This window comes from Choristoneura fumiferana, chromosome 10 (assembly GCF_025370935.1).
Source record: "Choristoneura fumiferana chromosome 10, NRCan_CFum_1, whole genome shotgun sequence".
Lineage (NCBI taxonomy): Eukaryota > Metazoa > Arthropoda > Insecta > Lepidoptera > Tortricidae > Choristoneura > Choristoneura fumiferana.
In genome coordinates, this window is record NC_133481.1 from 9,896,170 (window position 1) to 9,922,748 (window position 26,579).

The 26,579-nt window shown below is 36.6% G+C and overlaps 2 protein-coding genes across 7 annotated transcripts in view; both read left to right on the plus strand.

Annotated features, from left to right (window-relative positions):
- The window catches only part of LOC141432061 (ATP-binding cassette subfamily G member 4), a 33,590-nt gene extending 26,753 nt beyond the window's left edge, over positions 1 to 6,837 (plus strand). For all 5 annotated transcript variants that reach the window (XM_074093443.1, XM_074093440.1, XM_074093441.1 and 2 more), the window contains 6 exons: positions 1,030 to 1,187; positions 2,033 to 2,201; positions 2,820 to 2,920; positions 3,576 to 3,731; positions 4,165 to 4,350; positions 4,975 to 6,837. In XM_074093443.1, coding sequence (XP_073949544.1) covers positions 1,030 to 1,187; positions 2,033 to 2,201; positions 2,820 to 2,920; positions 3,576 to 3,731; positions 4,165 to 4,350; positions 4,975 to 5,133 — 929 coding nt within the window. In that variant the 3' untranslated portion in view covers positions 5,134 to 6,837. The remainder of the gene's footprint in view (positions 1 to 1,029; positions 1,188 to 2,032; positions 2,202 to 2,819; positions 2,921 to 3,575; positions 3,732 to 4,164; positions 4,351 to 4,974) is intronic.
- A 1,600-nt stretch (positions 6,838 to 8,437) lies between these two features.
- LOC141432065 (THAP domain-containing protein 2-like) overlaps positions 8,438 to 26,579 on the plus strand; it is a 213,616-nt gene continuing 195,474 nt past the window's right edge. Inside the window, exons 1-3 of one of the 2 annotated variants that reach the window (XM_074093448.1) lie at positions 8,438 to 8,647; positions 8,821 to 9,001; positions 9,134 to 9,249. In XM_074093448.1, the coding sequence (XP_073949549.1) occupies positions 8,571 to 8,647; positions 8,821 to 9,001; positions 9,134 to 9,235 (360 nt within the window). In that variant the 5' untranslated portion in view covers positions 8,438 to 8,570 and the 3' untranslated portion in view covers positions 9,236 to 9,249. Of the gene's footprint in view, positions 8,648 to 8,820; positions 9,002 to 9,133; positions 9,807 to 26,579 lie in introns of those variants that run through there. The other variant, XM_074093447.1, reaches the window with a different exon arrangement.

A 26,579-nucleotide genomic window follows, 5' to 3' on the forward strand; every position in this document is an offset into this window, starting at 1 on the left:
ACCAACCTTAAAGGCGTTTTTTAATGGTTTAGTAGTTTTTGTTTATTCTTGTATTCATTCAATAAGAATATTATTTAAAGCTCACCGAAAATTTACATTACGAAACTGTAATTTTACTGCAGCCAATAATTAATTATTGGGAGTATAGTTATCGATTGGACAAACTGCTACATTACATTGCGATATCGAAGCTGCTCGGAAGTATAAATACAATTTCCGACTTTCTTCATCGAGACTTTGTTCCCCGGGCATAATATTTGCCTGGAGTGAGATCATTCTACTGTGGCCTATTCCCAAATAGTATTAAAGTGTTGACTGCTATTCATAACAAATTAAGTAATTTAAATACAAACATGTTTTGCCACGACGATAGGGAAGGGCAAAGGTTTGGTCGCGACAATGTTTCTTGTTTTATTCCTGTTATCTGTTTTTCCTAGTTTTATTCTTTGCAAGATCAATTAATGATTTAACTAGTATCTGATGCTAGTCAAATTTTATAGCAAATATTTAATGGTACATTATTTTATCAAGACGTAAAAATACGTATTCTCCTTTAAGTTTAAAGTTCCGCTTTTAAGATTGGTGTATGTAGATACAGTACATATAAGTAGTTATGACCGCGAATGCATATGCAGCTATGTATGTGTGTATAGTCTTAATGAGCTGTAACACGCACTAGCAGCGGAGATTGTTCACATTTTTGAGCTCTTTTAGTTAGCGCCTGGCTGCTGCTAAGTTTACTCCCCGAAGCAATGAACAAGAGAGTGCACATATATCTAATCTGTTTATCTTCTACATTTATAACAAGAATACAAAGCTGTACTACTGTAGTACTGGATCAAGATCCTTAAAAATTAACAGATTTATTTTTCATGTAGAGAACTGACCTATTTTATATTTATCCACGGACGCAAAGTCGTAGGGTTAAAACGTATGTAAATTAGTACAATTGTGTATTAAGTCGTCCATGGTCTTGTAGATGTAAATTTTGCTAAAACTAATTACAATTTTGTAACAATCGTATTCCAGGTGAACCGCTGGTAGTCCAAATCGAATCCGAAAAGCAGGACAACACAGAAGTGGCACTGCTCGGCGTGGAGGCATCCCCCAAACGATACGCCACCTCGGAACTGACACAGTTCTGGGTCGTCTTGAAGCGAACTCTTCTTTTCAGCAGGCGCGACTGGGTAAGTATTTTAACGCCAATAAACTGTCACTGAAATTTTTCGTAGCACATTTCAATAACGTTAGCACGTCATTCAATTAGGTATATAGACCGGAATGTTGTGCTTCAATTATTAAGACCGGAATGTTTGTGCAGTTTTAAGCAGTCATAGTGATTTTCTTATTTATCGATTTTCGACATACATATCCTTACAATACAATATAAAACAGAAATCGAAAATACAAACTGAAACATAGATGCACAGAAAAACCAGAAAAATAGACCAGCGTTGGGAATCGAACCCAGGTCCTCGGCATTCCGTGCCACGTGCTATACCGCTACTGCACCACATATCTCAGCTTGTTTGTTTCTTATTTAGTCATTTAAGCAGCGACACTAGCGACATCTATGCTGTAGCCCTCATCGAGAAACTTTCAGCATTCCATTGGAAATAACCGCTCACCCGGACAAGAGATGTCGTTATTAAGCAATCAAATTAAGATTTTTCCAAACTTACGGCGAGGGTGGTTAGACACGTCGAGGGGAAAATGGGTTTAATACTCGAGTTTTACACTCTGCTTTTCACTTCGATTAAGAGGAAATGAAATAGCAACAGCGAAAACAATTTTTCACTTACCCTTTTATTTTTCATTAATTGATATATAATTATGTTTTTTTTAGTTTTATTGATTTATTTTGATTGATTTTTAGTTTTACATAAAATAAAAATTATTAAAAATATATAGAAACTTTTTTGTTTGTCGGTGTTGACTTCGTAATTTTATATCGCCTAGATCCAGCATAAACACTAACTTTACGAGCATGAGAAGTGAAAACACATTTTTAGATATTGGTGTTCTGTTCCAGACGCTCATGTATCTGCGGTTATTCGCACACGTACTCGTGGGGTTACTGATCGGGGCGTTATACTACGACATCGGCGACGACGGCTCTAAGGTGCTCTCCAACCTCGGCTTCCTTTTCTTCAACATGCTCTTCCTCATGTACACTTCTATGACCATCACTATACTCAGCTGTAAGTACTTGCACAGTTCTCTTTTGGTGACCTTTATCGTATAGCATATCACAGTGTAGGGCCACAGAGCGTCGACCTCTGTTGCCGCTTTCCTTTTTAATGATGCCTGTCCACTGGAGCGGAGCGAGGCAGCGGAGCGATAAGCGAGATAAAAATCCACCAATAGAATTGCATAAAATCTCCGCTCATCTTTAGAGGACAGGGAGTTGGTAACTAGCTTAAAAATTCACACAAAACCAGGAAGCGGAGCGAGCAAGAGGAACGGGAAAGCGAGGCGGAGAAACGATCCCGACCGAGGAAGCTGCCCGAATGGAAAAACAGTTCACAACTTTGCTCCGCATTACTTTCTGGCTCAGCTCCGCTATCTAGCTCCGCGACTTCGCACGCTCCGCGTTACTCCCTCGTTTCGCTCTGTTGCCTCGCTCGCTCCAGTGGATAGGCAGCCTTACTCTCGTTGTTATTGTGTGCTCTGTGGCCTTAGGTATGACGAACGAACATATCGTTAAACGTTTTATTTATGAATGAGATAAATATTGAAATAAAACAAATAATTTATTAAAACAAATAATATATACTTATAATGTTTTGTTTTTAATTCTTATGTTTTGTGATCCGCAGTCCCTCTGGAAATGCCGGTGCTTGTGAAGGAACATTTCAATCGTTGGTACTCTCTACGCTCGTATTATCTCGCTATCACTGTTTCCGATATTCCCTTCCAGGTAAGTTCAATTGCGTGTAATGTTTTTGTGATTTCACTAGAATTGCTATAAGAGCTTGATATTAGACTTGGTTTAATCAACCACCAAGCGGCAAAAACCTATATCTTTTGAAAAAAAAAACAGTAAAGTTTCGTGCTGCACTCTCTTCTAACCAATCACTATCATCATCATTATCATATCAGACATAGGACGTCCACTGTTGGCAATAGGCCTCCGCCATAGACCTCCAGTTGCCTCGGTTGGAAGCGCTTGCATCCACCGCGAACCCGCGACTTTAACCAGGTCATCCGTCCAACTCGTTAAAAAGTTAAAAGTTGGGATTATATTCTAAAAAAAACTGATTACATGTTTAACCATGCTTGCTTGAGGAGATATGGCGGAAAGATTTGAACACTTTTCACTGCGACCGGAGCGGACTTTGTACGGACTCAGTTTAACGTACTCGTACAACGATCGGCTGTACTTTTACTGAACCTCTATGAAGCTGATCGATGTAAGTTAAGAGTCCGTGCGGAGTCTGCTCCTGAGGCGGAGGCTTGGCCTTATATTACATCAGGCCGGAAATTGTGGATTAGAGATCTTTGCCCAGCCATGAAACGCTATATCATATAATACTCTAACAAATTGATGGCTTAAAGCTCCCGTTTGTCCACAGGCGATATTCTGTATTATCTACGTGGTGATAGTGTATCTACTGACGTCGCAGCCGCTGGTTTGGTTCCGTTTCTCGATGTTCCTCGGGTCCTGTCTGCTCATCTCTTTCGTGGCGCAGAGCGTTGGCTTGGTCGTCGGCGCTGCTATGAACGTTCAGGTACGATCATAACATAATATAAGCGTACCATGTGTATAACCGAACCACTAACATGTGCGATACTTCATTGTGGCCTTACCAGTGAATCGTAGCAAATAAAAAAAATCGGTCACGTGTTAGTGGGCACACACATGCATGCAAACATTCGTAAATTGTATAAATGCAATATTTTTTCTTTGTTCATATTTAATTATCAATGTAGCGTAACGATCGACGACATGTTGCCCGAGGTCAAGGTTTGTGCGCTTTGATGTACCTACGTCAAACGCCGAATTAGATCCTTTGAAAATGTCGTATCTTGTTGATTCGCGTATTCATGCGAGTGTGAATTACCCATCTTTACACGTTCTGCTAATAATGTCTTTAGACAAGTAATATTATTTTTATGTTGTTTATTATGTGGTGTTAAATAAAATAATTGTATTGTATCCAGAACGGCGTATTCCTCGCGCCAGTGATGTCAGTTCCATTCCTGCTGTTCAGCGGTTTCTTCGTATCGTTCAACGCGATCCCGGTGTATCTCCGCTGGATCACATATCTCTCCTACATAAGATACGGGTTCGAGGGTACTGCGCTCGCGACTTATTCGTTCAACCGGCCGAATCTACAGTGCCATCAGGTGAGGATAAACATCTAAATATATTAATAAAATACAAGTTAGCGCAGGTTGCCATTTAAACTTAGTCTGTGATCGAATTAAAATAAGCAGGAGGTAGGACTTTATTTTTGTCGATACTTTCGCTGACTATGCACCGATTTCGAAAAATAGTTTTTATAGCTTCTTTTTTTTATCGATATCAATTCCGTAGTTATAATTTATTTCGAATTCCGAGTCTTTTAATGCTTGTTTTAAGAAAACATAGTTTTAAGTTTTGTTTTCTTAAAACTGTAAATGTAACTTTTCAAACATGTGAATAACAACCGCTCTGCTTATTTATCTAAATTAATATAACATAGCGAAAAGATTTGACTGTGTGTTTGTTTGAAGATAAATTCATTAACTTTTGAATCGATTGAAAAATTGTTTTACTTAATATAATAAATAGCCTTTGTTTTATCTCGGGAATGTGTAATCTTCTCACGGGATGCAGACGAAGTTACGAGCTACAGCTAGTATTGCATATTTTGGTTTCAGAATTTAATGATTACACATGTAAGCCAACACGAAAGTATAACTTGTTTCTTCAAGAAACTATATTTTAGTGTCTGATATTCACGTATCTAATTACAAGTTATTTTCCAGCCGTACTGCCACTTCAAAGACCCGAACACAACCCTCGAAGAGTTAGACATGAGCGATGCAGACATCGGCCTGGATATCGCAGCCCTCTGCGCTATATTCCTGGTGCTTCGCATATCCGCTTTCTTATTCCTGCGCTGGAAGCTAAAGTCCACAAGATAAGCGAATTTTGCCTACTCATAAGTGTAGCATAAGTTGTAAAGTTGGACTAGAGTTACTTTTGGTGATTAACATCTTTCAAATTAGATGTTTTGTGAACTGCGACTTTAGACAGTAGCATTCAGATGTTATTGTAAGGTTTAGTTCTCTGTAATTACAACTATACTTTGTAGATAGGCTTGTAACTTGAATTTGAACGAAATACAAATCACGTTTGATAGGAGTAAACTGAAATCACCAGAAGATACTCGTAACGCAAGCAGATAGATGAATAGGAATGAATAAGTGATGTTATTACTTTGTTCGATTGTGATAGTGAACGTGGAAATTGTTCTAGTTCAAGGATATATTTCGAGACGTGTCAGTGCAATAATGAATTGCTGCCTTCTCTGAGAATTTATTTAGTGACTGACGAGAGTGAACTAAGGACTAAAACAATATTGTTTGTAGAAAAAATTGTGCTGTTAAGACTTTGGTCATAACCCAATCAAATTTGCTCAAATTGATCTATTCTTTGTTTAAATACTTCATATACCATGACAAGTTTAATTTAAGATTTCATTTCATATTTTGACATTAATTAGTAAAGGCTGACCAGGAATATAAAAAACCTGACGCGAGGGGGTTTTATATTGCAACATTCTTTACACTTACTATGCGATACCTACCAGTCATATTGACAGCAGTGTCGGTTCTAATCCCTCAGACTTGTTCAATGACAAATACATGACATATACATTTTAAATTATTTTCCTTACAAGGCTATGGATAATCTTCGTCATTTTAACGCACAAAAACACAAAATAAGACTTTAAAATACCACGCGCAAACAACGTTAAACTTTGACAGCAATAGACAGGATGACATTTGAATTTAGTGTTACCAGTGCAAGAAATTAGTTCTATTGGTTTTCCGCAATATGGCGAGGTTTTTTCATAATTCTGGTCAGCCTTTTAAAGTGCCTTGTTAAAATGAAACAGTTTCAATTGTGATAAAGATAATCAATGTGATACATGTCGTAATACTAAAATATGACAACTCATAAGTACTGACAAATGTTATAAAGGTTTATAATATTTGATACTTCACGTTTCTGTCGAGAAACTCTCAGAATGCCTTATCGGAGTTGTCTTGAAAAAACAGTCTAACCATACATAAGTACATTCCGGAAACCCTGTTAAGCCAATATCATTATTTACTTAAGATCTGACCAAGTATAATGGGATTTATTCATAATAAATAGTTATGATCCAAAGAAAGTGACGTCATCAATATCATTCATATTTTCCCTTGAGTAATAAATTAAGCGATTGTTAAATTAGGTATTTTTCATTAGGTATATGAACAATCCTTACCGTGTCTTGCCCGTCCGGCTTGCCTTTATACATCCTTATTACAATCCGCCCCTAATTTTGTACTGAAGACGTGTCTTTCACTCTATTTTGACAAGACGAATGAAAGTAAAATACAAACAACAAAGTATTTTTCAATATTGGTTTATTACTCGAAAAATAGTTATAATTAAATACAAAGATACATATTGAACGCAGGGATCATGGTAAATATTGTACTTAGAATAGATGTTATTATATAATTTTATTACAGGTAGGTATATGAATTTGATGGTCCTGTAATTGGGTTAGCTCATAATTATGGTAATAAATGTAAAATGTTTTGTATATTTTTAATAAATGGTTTATGAAGTAATAGTTTTTTTTGGGGCCTTACCGTACCTATTAAGATTATACGTGTTTAACACGTGTGCCTGAATATATAGTTTTACTAGTATTTCTCCGATGAAGCATAGCGTACTGATTATCCACCCAAAAATAATGATGTACATGGGTAAGTAAAACTGCGGATGTGTAATGTGCTGCGTAACGTTATAATATTTCTTCTGTACGTATTCTTAGTCGTCCCACAGCTTTTTGGCCAGCCCAGCCTCGCGCACGCGCAGCGACAACAGGTGAAACTTGTCGTACTGCGGGAACCCCTTGGCTAGATAACTGGCATAGATCATTTTACTCAAAGGTTGCCGGAACGAGTAAAGCAGGGACCTACCATTTTCATCAAAGTATCGGTCAAAATAGTATAGACAGTAGGGCACCACAGTATACAAGTCATGTGATTTGCTTACTGTGTTGAGAGGCTGTCCCTCATTTTTTCACAGCCAGGATTTCTTAGCCATCTCTTGTCATAGAGTCGTCGATGTCCAGGGCGTTTAGTGAAGCCACATGCTGAACCTGTTGTATCGCTGTGCTGATAAACGGCTGCATATGATACTTCTTTAAATCGTACTCTTTGTCGATTTGGTAATCTTGTATCGGCCTCGTTGCCAAACAAAACAGACCAGATAAATAGTGAGCGGTGATCAACCTAGTAAATATTATCCAAAAAATTAGAATTAAGTCGGTTCTGCGCGTTTTTCGAATTCTACACGAATGCTGGATCAAATTTTCAAAGAGATTCAATATAATAGAGGTATGGTCTTTAGGTTTAGTTCTGCATATAATAAACATGGCAACTGTGATGAAACTCAGAAGGAGTAGCAGCCACACCAGTGGGGTGAATTCTAGGAAAAGTATCTTCCATCTAGGCATGTCACCAGCCTGGCGTACTATTTATACTGACTTCATCATCGTGCGCAGAATGCGCGTATATGTAAGCAAAAGCTACAGCGCGGTCCAGTAACATGGCGACTCCTCCTGTCAATACGTTGCTAAGCAATTTATTTATATTATTTAATTTATCTATTTAGTTCGAGTTTTGCACTTCGTAGTATTATAGGACTAGAAGGCCTACTCCGAAATTCGAAAATCGAAGTTCGTATCATACCGTCTCTCTTTGCTTTTTCTTTTTTTAGCTAAATCTTAAATTAGAAGATTTCTGAATTCACTCAAAAGTTTTTAAAGAAATAAATGTAAAACTTAGACTTGAAACGGAACTTTAATTAAATAAAGTTTAAATTTGGTGCACAAGCGCGTTTTTCGTTTTCGATATAGATCTCTTGGCACTGTGTCGAGTTGACAAAAAATGTATCCATTATTGGTTCTAGAACAGTTTTAATTTGTACTCCAAAAGTCGTCCGATAAAACGCTAAACCATTTTTGTCTCTAAAGCTTTTTTTTGGTCGCTAAGACTTAGCAAAAGTCGCTAGTTCTAGCGACACAGTCGCTAAATTGGCAACACTGAATAAGACTGGGCCATATGCAACCCTACGAGTACGTTATCAGTAATATGGATGGAGTTCAAAAAGGTGGACATCGGTAGTTAAATTTCATGATGTAAATAATTTCTTAGCTCCAACCTTTGATGAACCATACTACTAGATTCAAGGTCACAGCTCTGAAAACGGCCAGAGAAATAAGAGCACAAAATAAATTTGTGCTCTTATTTCTGACAGTACGCGTCAACCAGAGCCAAAGTGCGGACGTGTTAAAATGCCACAATGTTCATTTATAAATTGCGGAAACAGCCACCGTAACACTAGGGTTTCTGAAGGAATATCCTTCTTTAGGTAAGTACAAGTCAGTATTTCATTTAAAGTACGTAAAAATTGGCAGTTTACATTTAAAAATCAATAATTTATTGTTTGGCCAACCATCTTGCCAATAATCGGTGTTTCTGGAACAAAAAATTCGTAGAGTAGTTCTCATTTTAAAATAATTTTATTTTTTATTTTTTTTGTAGATTTCCTAGTGATCCTTTTCGCTGTGCGGAATGGACATCTATTGTCGCGAGAGAAAGAGAAGAAGAACTTTACAGACCGCACAAAAATTCGACTGTATGTTCGATTCATTTTGATAAATTTGACATAGTTGGAAATAGCCAAAGGCGTAGATTACGGAAAACGGCGATTCCAAAATTGCAGGTAAAGTAACATAAATGTTTAAAATAATATAAGATTAAGTGTGGCGAGGTGAAGTGAAGCTATATTATTAAAGAAGACGTAAAGCTTCAAGTTCAAGCCGTATGATATTTATAATATTGCCGTTAATTGCAGATTCTCGTGAAACAAAATACAGTGCAAGCAGCGGTACGAGAATTAACCGAATCGATGACGTCAAATCTGGTAAAACATTTATGTTGTCTTTTTAACCCCTGACGCAAAAAGGGGGGGTGTTATAAGTTTGACCGCTATGTGTGTCTGTGTGTCTGTCTGTGACACCGTACGTAGCTCTTAAACGGGTGAACCGATTTGAATATGGTGTTTTTAATTTGAAAGCAGGTTTTTGAAGTGTTGTCACCCATTTTCTAATTAGTTAACTTAATTCAGTTAAGTATCTATAAGAACATTTCGTTTCATGGCAATATTTGTATATGTAAATTTTTTGTGTTATATTTCTGTGAAATAAAAAACTGTCTGTCTTATAATAATTGCGACTCCATTATTACCCTGTTCCTAAAATAGAATGACATCTTTTTGAAAGATGAATGTTCTTTTGTTAATCGAACGTTTTTGCTTGTCTTATATGACGATACGTCGTAAGTATTATATACAATTACTATTATTTGGATCTTTGTTGCTTAGACTTAAGGTATATATTTTAAATTAATTTAGAAGGTAAAACAGATATATAGCTATAAGTATAAGACTGTCTATGATATAAGCAACACGGCCACTTTTTCGCTTTGATTTTGTATGGGATCTTGAATCTAGTAGTATGGTTCATCAAAGGCTCCAACACTGAACATTACTTTGAATGTCAGAATTAAATAAACAATCGTATTGGTAATTCCGGTTTTTTTTAAGTTTGTTTTATATTGATCTAACTTACTACCAAGTAACATGGTCCATGGTGGACATTTTGAACTCTACCGTAACAATTATTAAAGGATCATTTCATTTTTAATCTTCTCAAAGTTCTCAACCGTCTTTTTAATCTACCTATTCGAAAAAAAGCAGTAGCTAAATAGGTTAGGTTCTCAATTCATCGGTTATTTTTGTATGTTCCTTGATTTCTCAAAAACGGCTAAACGAATTTGGAAAATTGTTTGTTTTTATTTAAACGGTGCTTCACAGGTGGTTGCATAGTCATAAAGTTGAGAAACGGATGATGCATCCTGGAGAAATCGAGGAAGCTCGTCAAATAGAGATAGGTACTCACCTATAGCGATATGGATTATTTTAGCAGTAACTCGTAGATCTGCTCTTAGAAATCACCATTTGGTGAACTGATGATGATGACCACAGATGGCCACAGGAACACAAGAACAAGAACAAGTATTTTACGGATTGGATTCGATTAGGTACTTTAACGATGGTTACTTAGCAATAAGTATGTATGCTCGTCGCAATACTCGCAATGCATATGATGAGATGAAGCGGAGCTTATGGTGGGGCGCTCTTCAACAATTAACGTTCATAGGGACCGGGAAAAGCAATACTTATTATCTAAAAGGTGACGAGCAGTTGACAATAAGCTATATTGTAGATAACTTAGATTAGTTATTAGGGATAAACTCACCTTTGTACAGTCAAGGGCAAAGATATCGACACGGCCAAAGTTACAAAAATATGTATACACGACTTTATGCGCTGAACATTAAGGCCGTGTATATATATTTTTGCAACTTTGGCCGTGTCGATATCTTTGCCCTTGACTGTACTCTCTGTGTACCTGTCTGTATTTTTAATGGCAATAAAAGTGTTAACATTCATACAGTCATACATGTATAAAAAATGAATTGAATTCAATACCTACACATTAGTTACAAAACGACGCACCAAAAAAGTAAGAAATAAAATTTTCATAAATAAAAAATTCTAGTAGGTACTCGTAGGTCTACATATTTATAACGCTCTAAGTCCACGCGGACGAAGTCGCGGGCACATAGGTATAGTAAATTTTCTATTGACCAGTTCTTAAAATGATTGAAATTAAATTTTAACGTAAAATGAATAATTGACATCTAATAATTTCTCACTTTGACTTAGATATACATTGACATTATATTACTTATATACCTGTAGTTTTAATAATCTTATTCTTTAATAACTTGTCGGCATGAAATCTATATAATTATATAAAAGAAAGTCGTGTTAGTTACACTACTTATAACTCAAGAACGGCTTTACCGATTCGGCTGAAAATTGGTACCTTCCCACCAAGCTTATTGTTAGAACCAGGAGACGGACATAGGCTACTTTTTATCCTGATATTCCCACTGGATAGGGATAAAATCTCGAAATAATAACCGCTGGGTCAGTCATGAAATTTAGTATGAAGGTAGCTGGACGTCTGGAATAACACATAGGCTACTTTTTGACCCAATATTCCCACAGGATACTTACCTAGAGATAAAATCTCGAAATAACAACCGCTGAGCTTAGAGCCATGAAATTTGGTATGTAGGTATTAGCTGGACAACTGGAATAACACATAGGCTACTTTTTATTTATTCCGATATTCCCACGGGATAGGGATAAAATCTTGAAATAATAACCGTATGTAGGTAGCTGGCCGTCTGAAATAACACAGCTCAGGCGACTTTTTGACCCGATATTCCCACGGGATACCTAGGGATAAAATCTCGAAACAACAATCGCTGGGCTTAGAGCCATGAAATTTGGTATGTAGGTAGCTGGACCTCTGGAATAACACATAGGCTACTTTTTATCCCGCAATTCCCACGGGATAGGGATACACGCACAAACATCACGCCTGTATTCCCAAATGGGGTAGGCAGAGCACACGTAACGTTACCGCTTCGGAGCCACTTTTAGCAATTTTAGGTTTAAAGTTTGTCAAAAAAATGTACAATAGGGATAAAATCTCGAACTAATAACCGCTAGGCTTAGAGTTATGAAATTTGGTATGTAGGTAGGTAGCTGGACGTCTGGAATAAGACATAGGTTACTTTTTATCCCGATATTCCCAAGGGATAGGGAAAAATCTTGAAATTTCAGCACTGGGTTTAGAGCCTTGAAATTTGTACAGTTGTTCACAACACAACCTCAATGAAGACCACCATATAAATTTTGGAAATTTCCATGAGAATTTTGGAAAATCCCGAAAATTTCAATTGCAACTACCAGACCAAACTCAACTCAACTACAATAACTCAAGAACTGCTGGACCAATTTTTATGATTTTTGTGTTTTTGGATTAATTTTCATCAGGAATAGGATAATAAATATAAAAAACATTGAAAAATTCACGAAAAAATAAAAAAAAATAAAACATTTACCCATACAAAATGTTCATGGGTTTCGTAACTGTCAAACATTTAATGGTTATCCCGTCGATACGGTAAACTGAGTAAACTCTCAAATAAATTGGACCCGCTAGATGGCGCAGTCAGTTGTTTGGTATGTTATCATAAGACGAGACGTCCCGACCCGAGACGTTCATATAACGTAAAAATGTTTTTCACTTCTCATGCTCGTAAAGTTCGTGTTTATGCTGGGTCTAGGCAACATAAAATAACTTTTTATGTTCTAGTGCGTAAAATAAAATCTAGTGCAATCAGGTGTAAACAGCCACAAACAAAGAAGTTTCTACATATTTTTTTTATAATTTTTAATTTATATAAAACTAAAAATCTATCAAATCAAAATAGATCAATAAAACTAAGAATTTATATAGTAATATGTAGTAATTCGTGAACAATAAAAGGTACATAGTAAGTGAACAATTGTTTCCACTGTTGCTATTTCATTTCCTCGCCATCGAAGTGAAAAACAGAGTGTAAAACTCAAGCATTAAACCCATTTTCCCCTCGACGTCGACGTGTTTATCCGCCCTCGCCGTACCGGCTCGGGTGGCTATATGAGCGTCTTGGGTAAAATCGGTTGTTTTATGCTTTTGTTGTACAATCTACTATTTGATGATAGCGTTGTGCAAAAATAGTCAACCACAATTAATACATTCAATGTAAGGTTAGAAATATTTATATTGAAATCGTCAGTTTGCACAAATAAATTGATTCTTGATATTGGTTAGAATAGAAATACAAAATTTGGAATAAAAGTGCGTTTATTGTGGTTAAAGTGTGTTTATTAGTCATTCAAATACAATAATCTAAGTATAATGAAAAAAAAAAGTGTTTTTCTACTGCCGTAGTACAATGTGCTACTAACGATATCGCTATCGGTAATCCAATGAGGTGCATTGTGTGATCGCAACTTTGACATTTCATTGTGAAACGTTTCACAATGTTCTTTTTCGCACTGCAAACGCTAAGGGTTAAACATTGAAACTAAGCCTCTGTTCGTACTTTTTTGTTAAGTAGTATTTCACCAATGAAGCATAGCGTACTGATTACCCACCCAAAAATAATGATGTACATGGGTAAGTAAAACTGCGGATTTGTAATGTGCTGCGTGACGTTGTAATATTTCTTTTGCGCGTACTCGTAGTCTTTCCACAGCTTCTTTACCAACCCTGCCTCGCGCACGCGCAGCGAAAATAGATGAAACTGGTCGTACAGCGGGAACCCCTTACTCATGTAACTGGCGTAGATTATCTTACTCAAAGGTCGTCGGAACGAGTAAAGTAGATTTCTCCCGCTTTCATCGTAGTACTGGTATCTGTCCGAGTAGTACAAAGAGTACGGCACTGCGGTGTACATGTTATTTGAATTGCTGACCGTTCTTAGGCTATCACTCATTCTATCACATCCAGGCCTCGTACCTTCGGAATAATCGACGTCCAGGACGTCAAGTGCCGAAACAATATTCTGAAACATATTCATCGCTTTGCTGACACACGCCTGCAGTTCATACTTGTTTAAATCTGATAACTTATGAATCTGATAATCAGGTATCGATTTGGCAGTCAAACTAAACAGACCGCATAGATAACAATTAGCTATAAAACTTGCAAATATTATCCAAATCAGTATAATGAATCCAGTTTTGCGCTTCCTTTGAATTCTACAGGAGTGCTGGAGCATATTATCAAACAAACTCAGTAGTATTAAAGATTTGTCTTCAGGCCTGGTTAAGTAAATGATAAGCACAGAAACAGTGGCGAAAGTTATTAAAAGCAGCAGCCACACTAGTGGTGAGAATTCTAGGAAAACCATTTTCCATCTGGGTATGTCACCAGACTGGCGCACTATTACTCTAAATTCATCGTCATATGCAGAATGGCCGTACAAGTAGGTGAAAGCTGGAGCTCGATTTACGGAAAGAATGAATCCACCTGTCACTACGTCATATTTTTTGGTTTGCAGCCAGTGAAGTGGACCATCAGCAACCATGTCATCGTCAACTACTGACACCATGTCAGCTATATCGTCGACAAATGATATATTGAGTTTAAATTGTCCATGTTCGGCAAGAAGCCTGAAGAGGTATTGATCAATTCCAGTGGCATTAACTTCGCTTTTCGAAAGGTCTATTGCGTAGGGTGGCCAGTGCGTCGTAGCTAGGTTTAGAGTGCAATTCTGTAGACCGTTTTTAATTTTATTAGGAAATAGACCTGGTGGCATCTCCGCTAAGCATGTTCCCAATTTTATGACTCTATCGAAACGCTTTCCACATGCGTTGTTTTCAAACGGATCATAGGTGTAGGAGTCAGTTGTAGAAGCGTCCAACACGATCGCATCCTTTACAAGAGCTTTTAACAATTCGTGGAAAATTTCTTGAAGTGCGGCCACGTCAAGGACCTGCACTACTATTAGAAAGGGCGCGTACGGCATCCACGTCTTCTCTGCCTTCAAATACCTAAACTTTGTTATAAAATCTTCAGCACCCCTTACATAAATCAGATATCCTTTATTGGAGAGTGGATTTTTGATGTATGGTGTCCTGTTTACCACAGACATATTACTCATCTCATGAATGTGTTTCAAAATATTCATATCCTTTGCGCGGACTTTAACAAACGTAAGAACACTGTGAGGTTCATAATATTTTTCAATAATTCGTAGGACGCAGCTTGTTGTTTCGGAATTATTACGTTCATTTTGCAATGCAATTGATCTTAGAGATCCATCGGATGTAGCGATACTAAATAGTAGAACAATGGATGAGTGCGTTATCCACATAGCGCAAAATAAGTATCGTCGATGACTTATTCTCCGTCTTTTATACACAGTTTTATACATTATTGGAACCAATCAATCACTGTTAACTGTTATCACACCATGCTATTAAGATCGGAAGGACGAAATCGTCTTTATAAATCAAAATCATTCACCGACTTTGATAATTCCCAGCAAGAAAATAGGTAAATTCGTAAAACATAGGTAATTAGTGACGTACAAGGCCACGACTTTTACTTAGGAAAGTCACTAGGCTCTTAGTAAATAGGTAGTGTGTGTGCTGCCGGTGCGTTCGGGGCATGTTTACCCGACTGCCAAGTAGGAGGATTATGTGTTTGACCCGATGTCCGCTCGTAACTACTCAACGGCTGAACCGATTTTGATAAATGATACGTCATTGGATTCGTCTGGATGACGCGAGTGACACTGGGTACATGCAATTTGTGGAAAATTAAAATGGCGGATTTTTGGCGTCAAATTGTGAGTTTTCAAAAAATATTTTTATTCAAACTTATCGACTAGGGTTTCAAATGAAATTTCTAAATATATATAGGTTATAATAGTTTTAATCTACCTTTTTCACAGAGTATCAAAAAATTGTGAAATAAAACAATTAATTTAAAAAATCAAAAACCCGACTGCCTTATAAAATACAAAAATGAAGAAAACAAGTCTAGTGGGCTAGAAGCTAGAACTCAGTTAAGTAGCTAACTTGAAATTCAATAGTCGGGACCCGCTCAAATCTTGACCACTTCAAACATTCTTAGAACCTAATGGCTAGCCCACTAGACTTGTCTTCTTCTTTTTAGTATTTTTTAAGGCAGTCGGGTTTTTTTCTGTTGTGTTGTGTTGTGAGCATTTGACGTACTAATAAAATCATTGTACGCTGTCAGTTGCATGCCTTCTAAGGCAAGGATTCACTGTGGCAGGTAATTGTAATGAGTAGAATTTCATCACAATCTATTCAACTTGATCTATCACCACATACATTGTCATCGTGAGATAATAATAACTAGCTGTTGTTCGCAACTTCGTCTGCATTCCACGGAAACTTTGCAATTCCCTGGAATAAAAAACAGCATTTGTTCATCTAGAATGAGTATGGCGAAGCTTCCTATTTGAACAGCTAAACAAACCCTGACCAAAAACTGTGTACGAAGTAGTGTAACTGTCGCTTTATACATTTGCTTGTCATTATCTGTCACTTTGACATTTGCCTTATGATTTTTATTTCTTGTACCTAGTGGTAGCTGTAAGACTCGGGCCAATGTCAGAACGTTTACCTTTGCCAGCATTGACATCTATGTACTTTGCCAGACACAAACAGAAACAATTTTTCTCATAATAGATGTAAAACTAGATCTAGAAACTGCAAAAGTTTCGGAAATAGTGTTACGGCGACGTCAGATATTAAACCGGCCAAGAGCGTGTCGGACACGCCCGAAATAGGGTTCCGTAGCCATTACGAAAAAAATAAGTAATATTTTTCTAAGGATTTCGTATTTTATACGGAATCTTCCATAGCTTAGGTATATTTTATACCTTAGGCTGTAATTCTCAAGAAAACTTAACCGTTATAGTTTTCCTTGAAAGTTTGATATATTTACTACCGTCCTGAATTTTTTCAAATTTTTCCACCCACCGGTTAGATTTTAGAGGGGGGGGACGCTCGACTTTAATGAAAAATTGCATTTTAAAGTTGAATATTTCACAAACAAATCACTGAATCGAAAAATCGTCTTAGCAAACCCCTAATGGCTTGGAACCTATCCAACGATACCCCACACTATAGGGTTGGATGAGAAAAAAAATCACCCCACTTTACATCTATAGGAGGTACCCTAAAAACATTTTTTTTTAAATTTGATTGCACTATTTTGTCGGCATAGTTTACATATATATATTCGTGCAAAATTACAACTTTCTAGCATTGATAGTCCCTGAGCAAAGCCGCGGACGAACGGACAGACAGACAGACAGACAGACAGACGTGGCGAAACTATAAGGGTTCCGTTTTTGCTATTTTGGCTCCGGAACCCTAAAAATTAAGAATATTTGATTTCTTTTGTATAGTACAATTCCTCAGGCTCATGGAAAGTCTCGATTCCTGTGTTTTCTCACTCAGTATGTCTATGCGAGTCTCATTGTAGTTTCAATATCAAAGACCACAGTGATCTTTAAGGATTGCTAATTACTATAGGATGATATTTCCGAGAAGAATATTTCAAATATAATGGGAAAATATACGATTACCTACCTACTCACTTTAATTTAAGCATTTGTTTGTGTAACTGTTAACTATTATCTAAGATTTCTGCGAATATAAAGTACTTACGTGTTTTCCTTGTCTACTCGGTCTTAAGAGTTACCTTACCTCTCATGACAATTACCGATACCTGTATTATTTAACTTGTGTGCAGGAAGTAATCTCCCGGAGCTTATGAATCGATTTTAAAGATTATAGGTAATAAAAATATAAAATTATCCCAATTTTTACTCATAGGTAGGTACTCCTACATAAACTACACTCATCAAAAAGTTTTAGGGTTTTTTTCATCCGTAGACAGTTGTGAACATTTCAATATTTAATTTAAGCGTATTATTACTGAGTCAAAACATCAAATTTGTCTAGAGATAATAAATGAGTATCCCAAGCCTTTTTTGATGTGCGTATATCATACAAAAAACTAAGTTAAAAGAAGCTCAACAGACTTTATGAATGCTGGGATTATTCTGAAACGGAAGGTTGTCGTGCATCAAAACTCATTTACTTATTCAAAAAGTTAAGCTTGTTATAAGGAAAAATATTTTGTGTCTGACACGTTGATATGACAAAATGACAGAAAAAGACAAAAGGACGGCAGGTTAAAAACATTTATGAATAAGGGCGCTAAAAGATCAAACAAATAAATATTGATAAACGCAATTATTTATGGACATGGCAACTGACTATTTAAATAATGACGGCAGGTAGTGACTGTGAATCAATTAGGTACTAAAAAAAAACTATCAGCAACTAGATATACCGGGTTATATATCTGTAAAGCTGCTTCTCATAATTGTCATCACATCAATATAAGTACGGAATAAAACGTATGCGCTTTTAAGATTGTTCAACGAGGGACTAAAACAAGCCATAATGACACGAGATGGCTATATTTCGAGTGGCATTATGGTTGTTTAGTCTCGCGTTAAACACTTTACTTTTCACTTTGAATGCGAGGAAAAAAAACAATGTTCTGTTCAAAATTACAATATAACTTTTTAAAAACGTACGCTCGAGTAATGGACAGGCCATCTGTTCAAAATTGAAATAGAAAAAAAACTGTTGCGTGGAACGTTGAAGTGACGGTTTAAATGCTTGCATATTTAGCCAACAGTTTAAAAATTGAAAACTATTTTAAAACTAATTGGACTATGCATAATAAAATGAATTAATAATATATTTGAATAGATTCATATTCGTAATCATTAATTGTGTTTCACAAAACTAAATCGTGTTTTTTTTAAATATTTTTACACAGTTGGCTTTTTGAGGTTATTTCATCCATTCAAAAACAACGTGTTGGCTGTTTAGGGGTTTCCAACGTAAATTAAAAAAAAATACTTTGATCCCTAGAGACTAAAAACCGGCCAAGAGCATGTAGGACACGCTCGAAATAGGGTTCCGTAGCCAAACGAAAAAAAAAGTAATATTTTACTAAGGATTTCGTATTTAGTACGGAATATTCCAAGTTTAGGTACATTTTATACCTTAGGCTGCTATTTACTCTTAAACTACTAATAATTCTCAAGAAACCTTTACCGTTATAGTTTTCCTTGTAAGTTTGATATACTTACTACAATCCTGAATTTTTTCATATTTTTCCACCCACCGGTTTAGATTTTAGAGGGGGGGGGACGCTCGATTTTAATAAAAATTTGCACTTTAAAGTTGAATATTTCGCAAACAAATCACTGAATCGAAAAATCGTCTTAGCAAACCTCCAATGGTTTTAAAATACCTATCCAACGATACCCCACACAATAGGGTTGGATGAGAAAAAAAAATCACACCCACTTTACGTCTATGGGAGGTACCCTAAAAATTTTTTTTTAAAGTTTTTCTTGTACCATTTTGTCGGCATAGTTTACATATATATCCGTGCAAAATTACAGCTTTCTAGCATTGATAGTCCCTGACCAAAGCCGTGGACGGACAGACAGACAGACATGGCGAAACTATAAGGGTTCCGTTTTTTCCATTTTGGCTCCGAAACCGGAGAAGTGAAAAGAAAAATATGTTCTCATTGTTTAAGGAGACTTCTGGTCCAATTTTTGAAATCACATCAGTGTGAAAATACTGTTCCTAAATACTATATGTAGGTACAGCTACAAAATAAATACTACCTACTACTTTTACAAGACCACATACCTAATAGTTAAAATAAACTAGGGCGGTAGTCTTAAATATCGTATTTTAAGTTACATAAACGCAGTCCTTAGAAAAATCTAATTGAATTTTCATTTATGCTTTATGGTAGGGATCAATCGCATTCGTGGATGATGTAATTTCTAATAAAAGTGATTATGATCACACACCATAATCACTTTTTTATTATTTGATTAGTTAATTAAAACATTTCTTCTTTGCTATTATGTACGAGTAGTAGAAGACTTTACATACCTATGTTTCACTATTTCATACGGAACAGATCGATGTTTGGCGGTTCACCTCTTCCTTCAGTTTTATAAGTCTAATAAAACATTAAAAAGAAATATCCAGAAAGCGCACATGGTCTAAAATTAAATTCATTCTGCACTTAATTTAAGCCTATAAAAGCATTTTGTAAGCGTAAGTTGTTGCTGAAATAGAAACGTAGGTAATTCTTACGAAACAGCCGACAAACAGTGCTCTACTGGTAAATAATTAAATATAGACACGCAAGGATTTTAAAATATAATTATATATCTGCAACATTAGGCGTACTATAAGTACTCATGTATTGAATTATTTTCTTTCATAGTTATCAGTTTCAAATCTTCTAATTGTCTGCTTAAAGTTTGTTTGTTTGTTTGTTTATACTCTTTATTGTACAAAAAGGAAAACAAAAAGTTTGATAGGTACAGTCGAGGAAACTGAATCACGTAGGTACCAGTGAGGAACCTTTGTGCTATTCTAATGTCATGTTGACATCCCATATATTTTCCCAAGAAATCATAGCGAAATTAGCATTGGTACGTGATTAAGTTTCTCGTCGTACTTCTGCGGGGTTATAAAAGGCTTTTTATTAGTTTCTCTTGCAATGCTAAAAAAACCGGCCAAGAGCGTGTCGGACACGCCCAAAATAGGGTTCCGTAGTCATTACGAAAAAAATAAGTAATATTTTTCTAAGGATTTCGTATTTTTTACGAAATCTTCCAAGTTTAGGTATATTTTTTACCTTAGGCTGCTATTTTGTTGGCATAGTTACACTTTTAAATATTTCTATTGTTAAAAGGCAATATCGCGATTTTTTGTGTTTGTCATCGGGCTCTGCTCTGTAAAATCGAATATTGTTAGTTACTACTCCTCTGGTAATTTGTTGGGCTCACACGATACAGGGTCGACCTAGTGTGTGAACCACAGTTAAACTTTAGTTCATAAGTAGCATGGCGATTAATATTGTATTGTATTGTATAGTTTACATATATATCCGTGCAAAATTACAGCTTTCTAGCACTGATTGTCCCTGAGGAAAGCCGCGGACAGACAGACAGACAGACAAACATGGCGAAACTATAAGGGTTCCGTTTTTGCCATCTTAGCTCCAGAACCCTAAAAACACACTTTGACAACAACACCACCACTTCTAAACAAGTGGGGACGAAAACTGATGAATCTGATGATAGCTGATTTCTATTTATTGCTGAAATTTATGTAGGTAAACTACTAAACAAAATACTCAGACGCAGATATTTTAAAACAAAATCGAAAATGGATCCTCCTCTCATATTTATAACTCTCAATTATAATTGCATGCTCCCATTATTTTGGTAAACAACAAAGTATTGCATGATTACATTATCATTTTGTTGTAGAATTAATCACGGTGCAAGTAATGGTACATCATCTTATTTTTATATATATATTTTTTACGATAAAATCACTTTATCTGGTATTCAGGGGAAAAAATATTTTTGCTTCTTTTCTTTTGTACAATAAAGAGTTTACATACTCGTACATAAATATATCTCTACAGTGATATGGTAATCAACTTCGTAATTTTTATAAATGTGAATTACTCGTAATTTGTGCTCTGCCCATTTGGGAATATTCAGGCGTGATGTTTGTGTGTGTGTGTGTGTGTGTGTAAGTATTAGAATCGTTGAATAATATTTGCATAGTTTTGTATTTCGGTACGAAGGTAATAGAATAGTATAGACATTGTACTTAAGTACATTGTGTGCATGTGCATTCATCATGCATCATCATGCCAGCCTATATACGTCCCACTGCTGGGCACAGGCCTCCTCTCAGAATGAGAGGGCTTCGGCAGTAGTTCCCACGCGGGCCCAGTGCGGATTGGGAACTTCACACACGCCGTTGAATTGCTTCACAGGTTTGTGCAAGTTTCCTCACGATGTTTCCCTTCACCGTAGAGCTCGTGATAAATTTCAAATTAAATTCCGCACATGAATTTCGAAAAACACAGAAGTGCGAGCCGGGGTTTGAACCCGCGATCCTCTGCTTGAGAGGCCATAGGTCAAACCACTCGGCCACCACGGCTTCATGTACATTCACTGATTTCAAATTTTATTATGCTATATAACACTAACACCATGATACTTTCATTAATTTTACAACATTTGATTCCACGGGGGCAGTGATATTTATAATGTGATTATGGGACAATTTGACACCAATTGACCTAGTCCCAAACTAAGCAAAGCTTGTACTATGGATACTGGGCAACGGATAAACATACTTATATAGATAAATACATACTTAAATACATATTAAACATCCAAGACGCGAGAATAAACATTCGTATTATTCATACAAATATATGCCCCGGCCGGGAGTCGAATCCAGGACCTCAAGCTTCGTAGTCAGGTTCTCTAACCACTTGGCCATCCGGTCGTCTAAACGTCGGTTGTCAATTAAACGTCGAGCAGTGAGCGTGAATTCACTTGCCGGGCCGTTGACTTCGCGTAGCTGTTTTGGACGTTTTGTCGGAATCGAAAACAAAGTCTTCGATGGAAGACAAGGCTTTGGACGTTAATTTGCTATGCACGGTCTCTCGTGGATTTCCTTGGAATCATCCCAGCCTACATACGTTCCACTGCTGGGCACAGGCCTCCTCGCAGTATGAGAGGGCTTGGGTTGGGTTAGATTCCCACACGAGCCCAGTGCGGATTGGGAACTTAACACACACCATTGAATGGCAAGTTTCTTCAGGTTTCCTCACGATGTTTTCCTTCACCGTAAAGCTCGTGGTAAATTTAGAACGTAGTTTCGCACATTAACAAAAATAAAGAAAAGAACAAATGTACGGTTTGAGCGCTGTAATATATTACCGTGTACAAGCTTAATAACAAAACACAAACTTAATCACTTCTTTCAGATAAAATCAAATGTACTCGTAAACCTATATCAGGTGCCTACATAACCACGCTCAACACTGCAGGCCAAAAAGCATCTATTCATTTCACCTTATTCCCGCCCCGCCCCTTACAACTTACAAATCATAGGCTCCACTCCATGTATGCGCTGCGCACGCGTCTATTTAGGCCGCTCCCGAGTCTGGTAAGTAATTACAGTCGCAATATACCGTCTGACTAATCATTGAATTTGAGCGCGGGCGACTCTTGCGCAAGCCGGTTGGGAAACATACGAGTATATCTATCTCCGTCCGATGTGAAACGCTATTGTGTCTTCTGATATCTTGCTATTTTCGATTTGAGTTTCGACATGCGTATAGAATTGCACCTCGAGATTACTCAGATTATATACTGGTTAGCAAAAATTTGTGGTACTTAGTCGAAGTTTCTTTGAAGCTAGGTAAGATATTGGCATTGCTTGATCTTTTGGTTTTTAGTCAAACGTGGCAACTTTGCCTTCTGTACGCTACTTTACCCGAACGAAGGGATAAAATGTGTTATTTTATTATATAATGAAATTGACTGATAGAAACTCCTGAAATTGATGAAACCTTTTTATCAAGTGTTACTAACAACTAATTTCATTAGTGATATGAACTTAGTCCATTTTTTTAACCGACTTCTTGTTGTATCTGTACAAAATCATCAGTGGCATAGCTAGGTAACCAAAGGCGAGGCAAAAATAAACTAGGGCCCCAAATAAACTATATAATTCGTCGTGTTCGGAATTCGACGTATTCCAGATTTGTCATTTATAGGTATGTCAGAGTCCGAGGGGCCCCCTAAGCTTGAGGGCCCCGGGGCACTGCCCCGTCTAGCCCTCCGGTGGCTACGTCACTGTAACTGCATTTATCTTATAAACAAAACAGAAGACTAAGGGGCTGTTTCACCATCCATTGATTAGCGTTAACCGACGGTTAAATGTGATGCCGTCTGCGTCTATTCGAACAAAACAATAAAATAAATAGAGACGGCATCACACCTAACCGCCAGTTAACACTAATCAAAGGATGGTAAAACAGCCCCTAAGATTTGTTTTTGGAGTCTTTTTGTATTTTTTATTTCAACTCCAAATTTTGTTACTTTTACGGTCACCTGTAAAATCCATATCGAAAATACATACTGAAACATAAATGCACAGAAAAATCAGAAAAGAGACCAGCGCTGGGAATCGAACCCAGGTCCTCAGCATTCCGTGATGCGTGATATACCGCTACACCACCACTGGACAGGAGTACAGACACAAATTTCTCCGACACTTTCAGCGACACTAGCTGCTTAAGTGACTAAATAAGAAACAATCAAGCTGAGATATGTGGTGCATAGGAGAAATTTGTGTCTGTATTCCTGTGCAGTAGTGGTGTAGCGGTATAGCATGCAGCACGGAATGCTGAGGACTTGGGTTCTATTCCCAGCGCTGGTCTCTTTTTCTAGTTTTTCTGTACATCTATGTTTCAGTTTGTATTTTCGATATACAACAGAAGACTGTTTTAAACTTTTGCAATTTTGACTTATAGTTATGTAACCAGGACCAATTATGTTTTATTAGTTTTTGTTTTTAATAAAGAGAAATTTAGTAAAAAAAAACCGTGGACTTAAATGCGACAAAATTATAGCTAAAGTTACCTCGACGTCGACGTTGGTTGTAGCATTTAAGTCCCGGTTGTAAAAATAACTATAAACAGTGGATTTTCCTTCATTTGTTATGTTAGAACGTAACTGACAAGTTTTTATTAGAGTTATTACGTAGTACTTAGCGAGCTCGAATCCAGCCGGTGACCGTTATTGTGGTACCATCTTCGCCACTCTCGCCATTCATCTTTATTTGATTGATCAACTGAGGGCAGCGTTCTTCTTAGTCGTGCACTTTTCAAAGTGATCATGTATGCCTTAGTCAACGAGGGCTAAAAGACAGGCGAAATATCGATAGATGGCGTTATGTTAATGTTAAGGTTATGGGAACTTTTTTACACTTTGAATTACATTATTGAAGTTTTAGTACGGAACCCTAATTTTTTCTGATATTAAATATGGCACTTTGGAATAAGTAAGCATTCTAATGGTGAAAGAATTTTAGAAATGGGTCCAGTAGTTTTTTAGTTTATTCGTAACAAACATCTAAAAATCCAAATCTTTCCTCTTTATAATATTAGTATAGATATATGTGTAGTTTAGTGTTTAGTTTAGTATTATGCTGAGTGGGGCCCACTTTATACTTTTCGATGTTACTTATTTTATTCTTTCCATCTAATGTATTTTTATGTGTATCGAATATGTGTAAATAAATGTTTCTCTCTCTCTCTCTCTCTCTCTAGTTGTGTGTAGTTTTAGGTTTTTAATATTAGTAGTAATATTAGTAGGATTAGTGAGATTAAAAAACTAAAAACCAAGTAGTTTAATAAAAAAAAGCACTTTAAACGCTAACATTCTGAAAACGGACCATTAAATCGAAAATGGTGTAACCCCAACATAATATAGTTTTTGAAAGACATATCTAACGATAGGTACCTTCCTTCACACTAGGTTTAGACGAGAAAAAAATCATCTCCACTTTACGTGTAGGAGGGTACCAAACAATTATTTTTCACAAAATTATTTTTCATTTTTTACTTTATCGGTGTGGATAGCGTATTATAATTACAGCTTTCTAGGACTAAGTCTCTAAGATAAGCCGTGGACGCACGGACAGACATTGCGAAAATATGAGGGTGTTTCCATACAAATTGCCGGAGAATCAAAACCTTAATGAGTGCTTGAAATTTTAAATTTGATATGAAGGTAGCACAACCGATAAGAAAAGTCTGAAAAATCTAATTTTTCATGTCCGTTCGTCTACTTATGTCCATAACCAATATAATATGACCCCGCACTGCGTACATTGTGCCTTGGAAACAGGGCTCTATCTACACTGGATATTCATAGATACGACTTGCACTTGGCCGGTTTTAATGACTACTTATAATTTGTACATATTCGACCTCATTGCGGTGAAGCCTAAAATAATGTTTATTTGACATCATTCTCTGATCACTATATTGTTTTAATAAAAACAACTGAGTCACTGGACAGCGGCGTAGCTAGGTAACCAAAGGCCCTGGGGCAAAAAAACTAGGGCCCCAACTGAACTATTTAAAATCGTTTGTTCCGTATTCGTCATGTTCCGAATTCGACTAGATTTGTCATTTATAAATTATAGATTGTAAGTCAGAGTCCGAGGGGCCCCCTGAGCTTGGGGCCCCGGGCAGTGCCCCGTCTAGCTCTCCGGTAGCTACGCCACTGTCACTGGATCTCATTGAATGAACAATACTTAATTAGGTAATAAATGAGTTGCTAGCAAATTAGTATTAATATTTTTAGAGCTGCTTGTATGTACCTACATTTAAGGATAAAACATTTAAAAAGTTTTATGATTTAAATACGGGTTTTGTTCCGCGTACCGATTTTACCTTGATTTTTGGTGTCGTCTCGTGGTCATGGCGCATGCAACTGTGCCGAAATATCGAGCTTCTCTAAAATCAAGGTACGCGGAACAAAACCCAAATTGAAATCATAAAATTAGTACTGAAATGACCGTGATAGTCTAAAACATAGTATTTAAAAAGTTCATGATAGTTTTTAGAGAAAACTTGGTAAAAAATCGCTACTTTACAGAAAATCTGCCTGTTAGTGAGTAGGTAGTTACCTAAGTATAATACAACTTCTTAACTATCATACAGGCCACTTTAAAACCTAAAAACCTTTAAAATAAAAAAATAAAAATAAAAACCGCCGATCATTTGATTTTTAGGGTTCCGTATTCAACTAGGATCCCTTATAGTATCGCCATGTCTGTC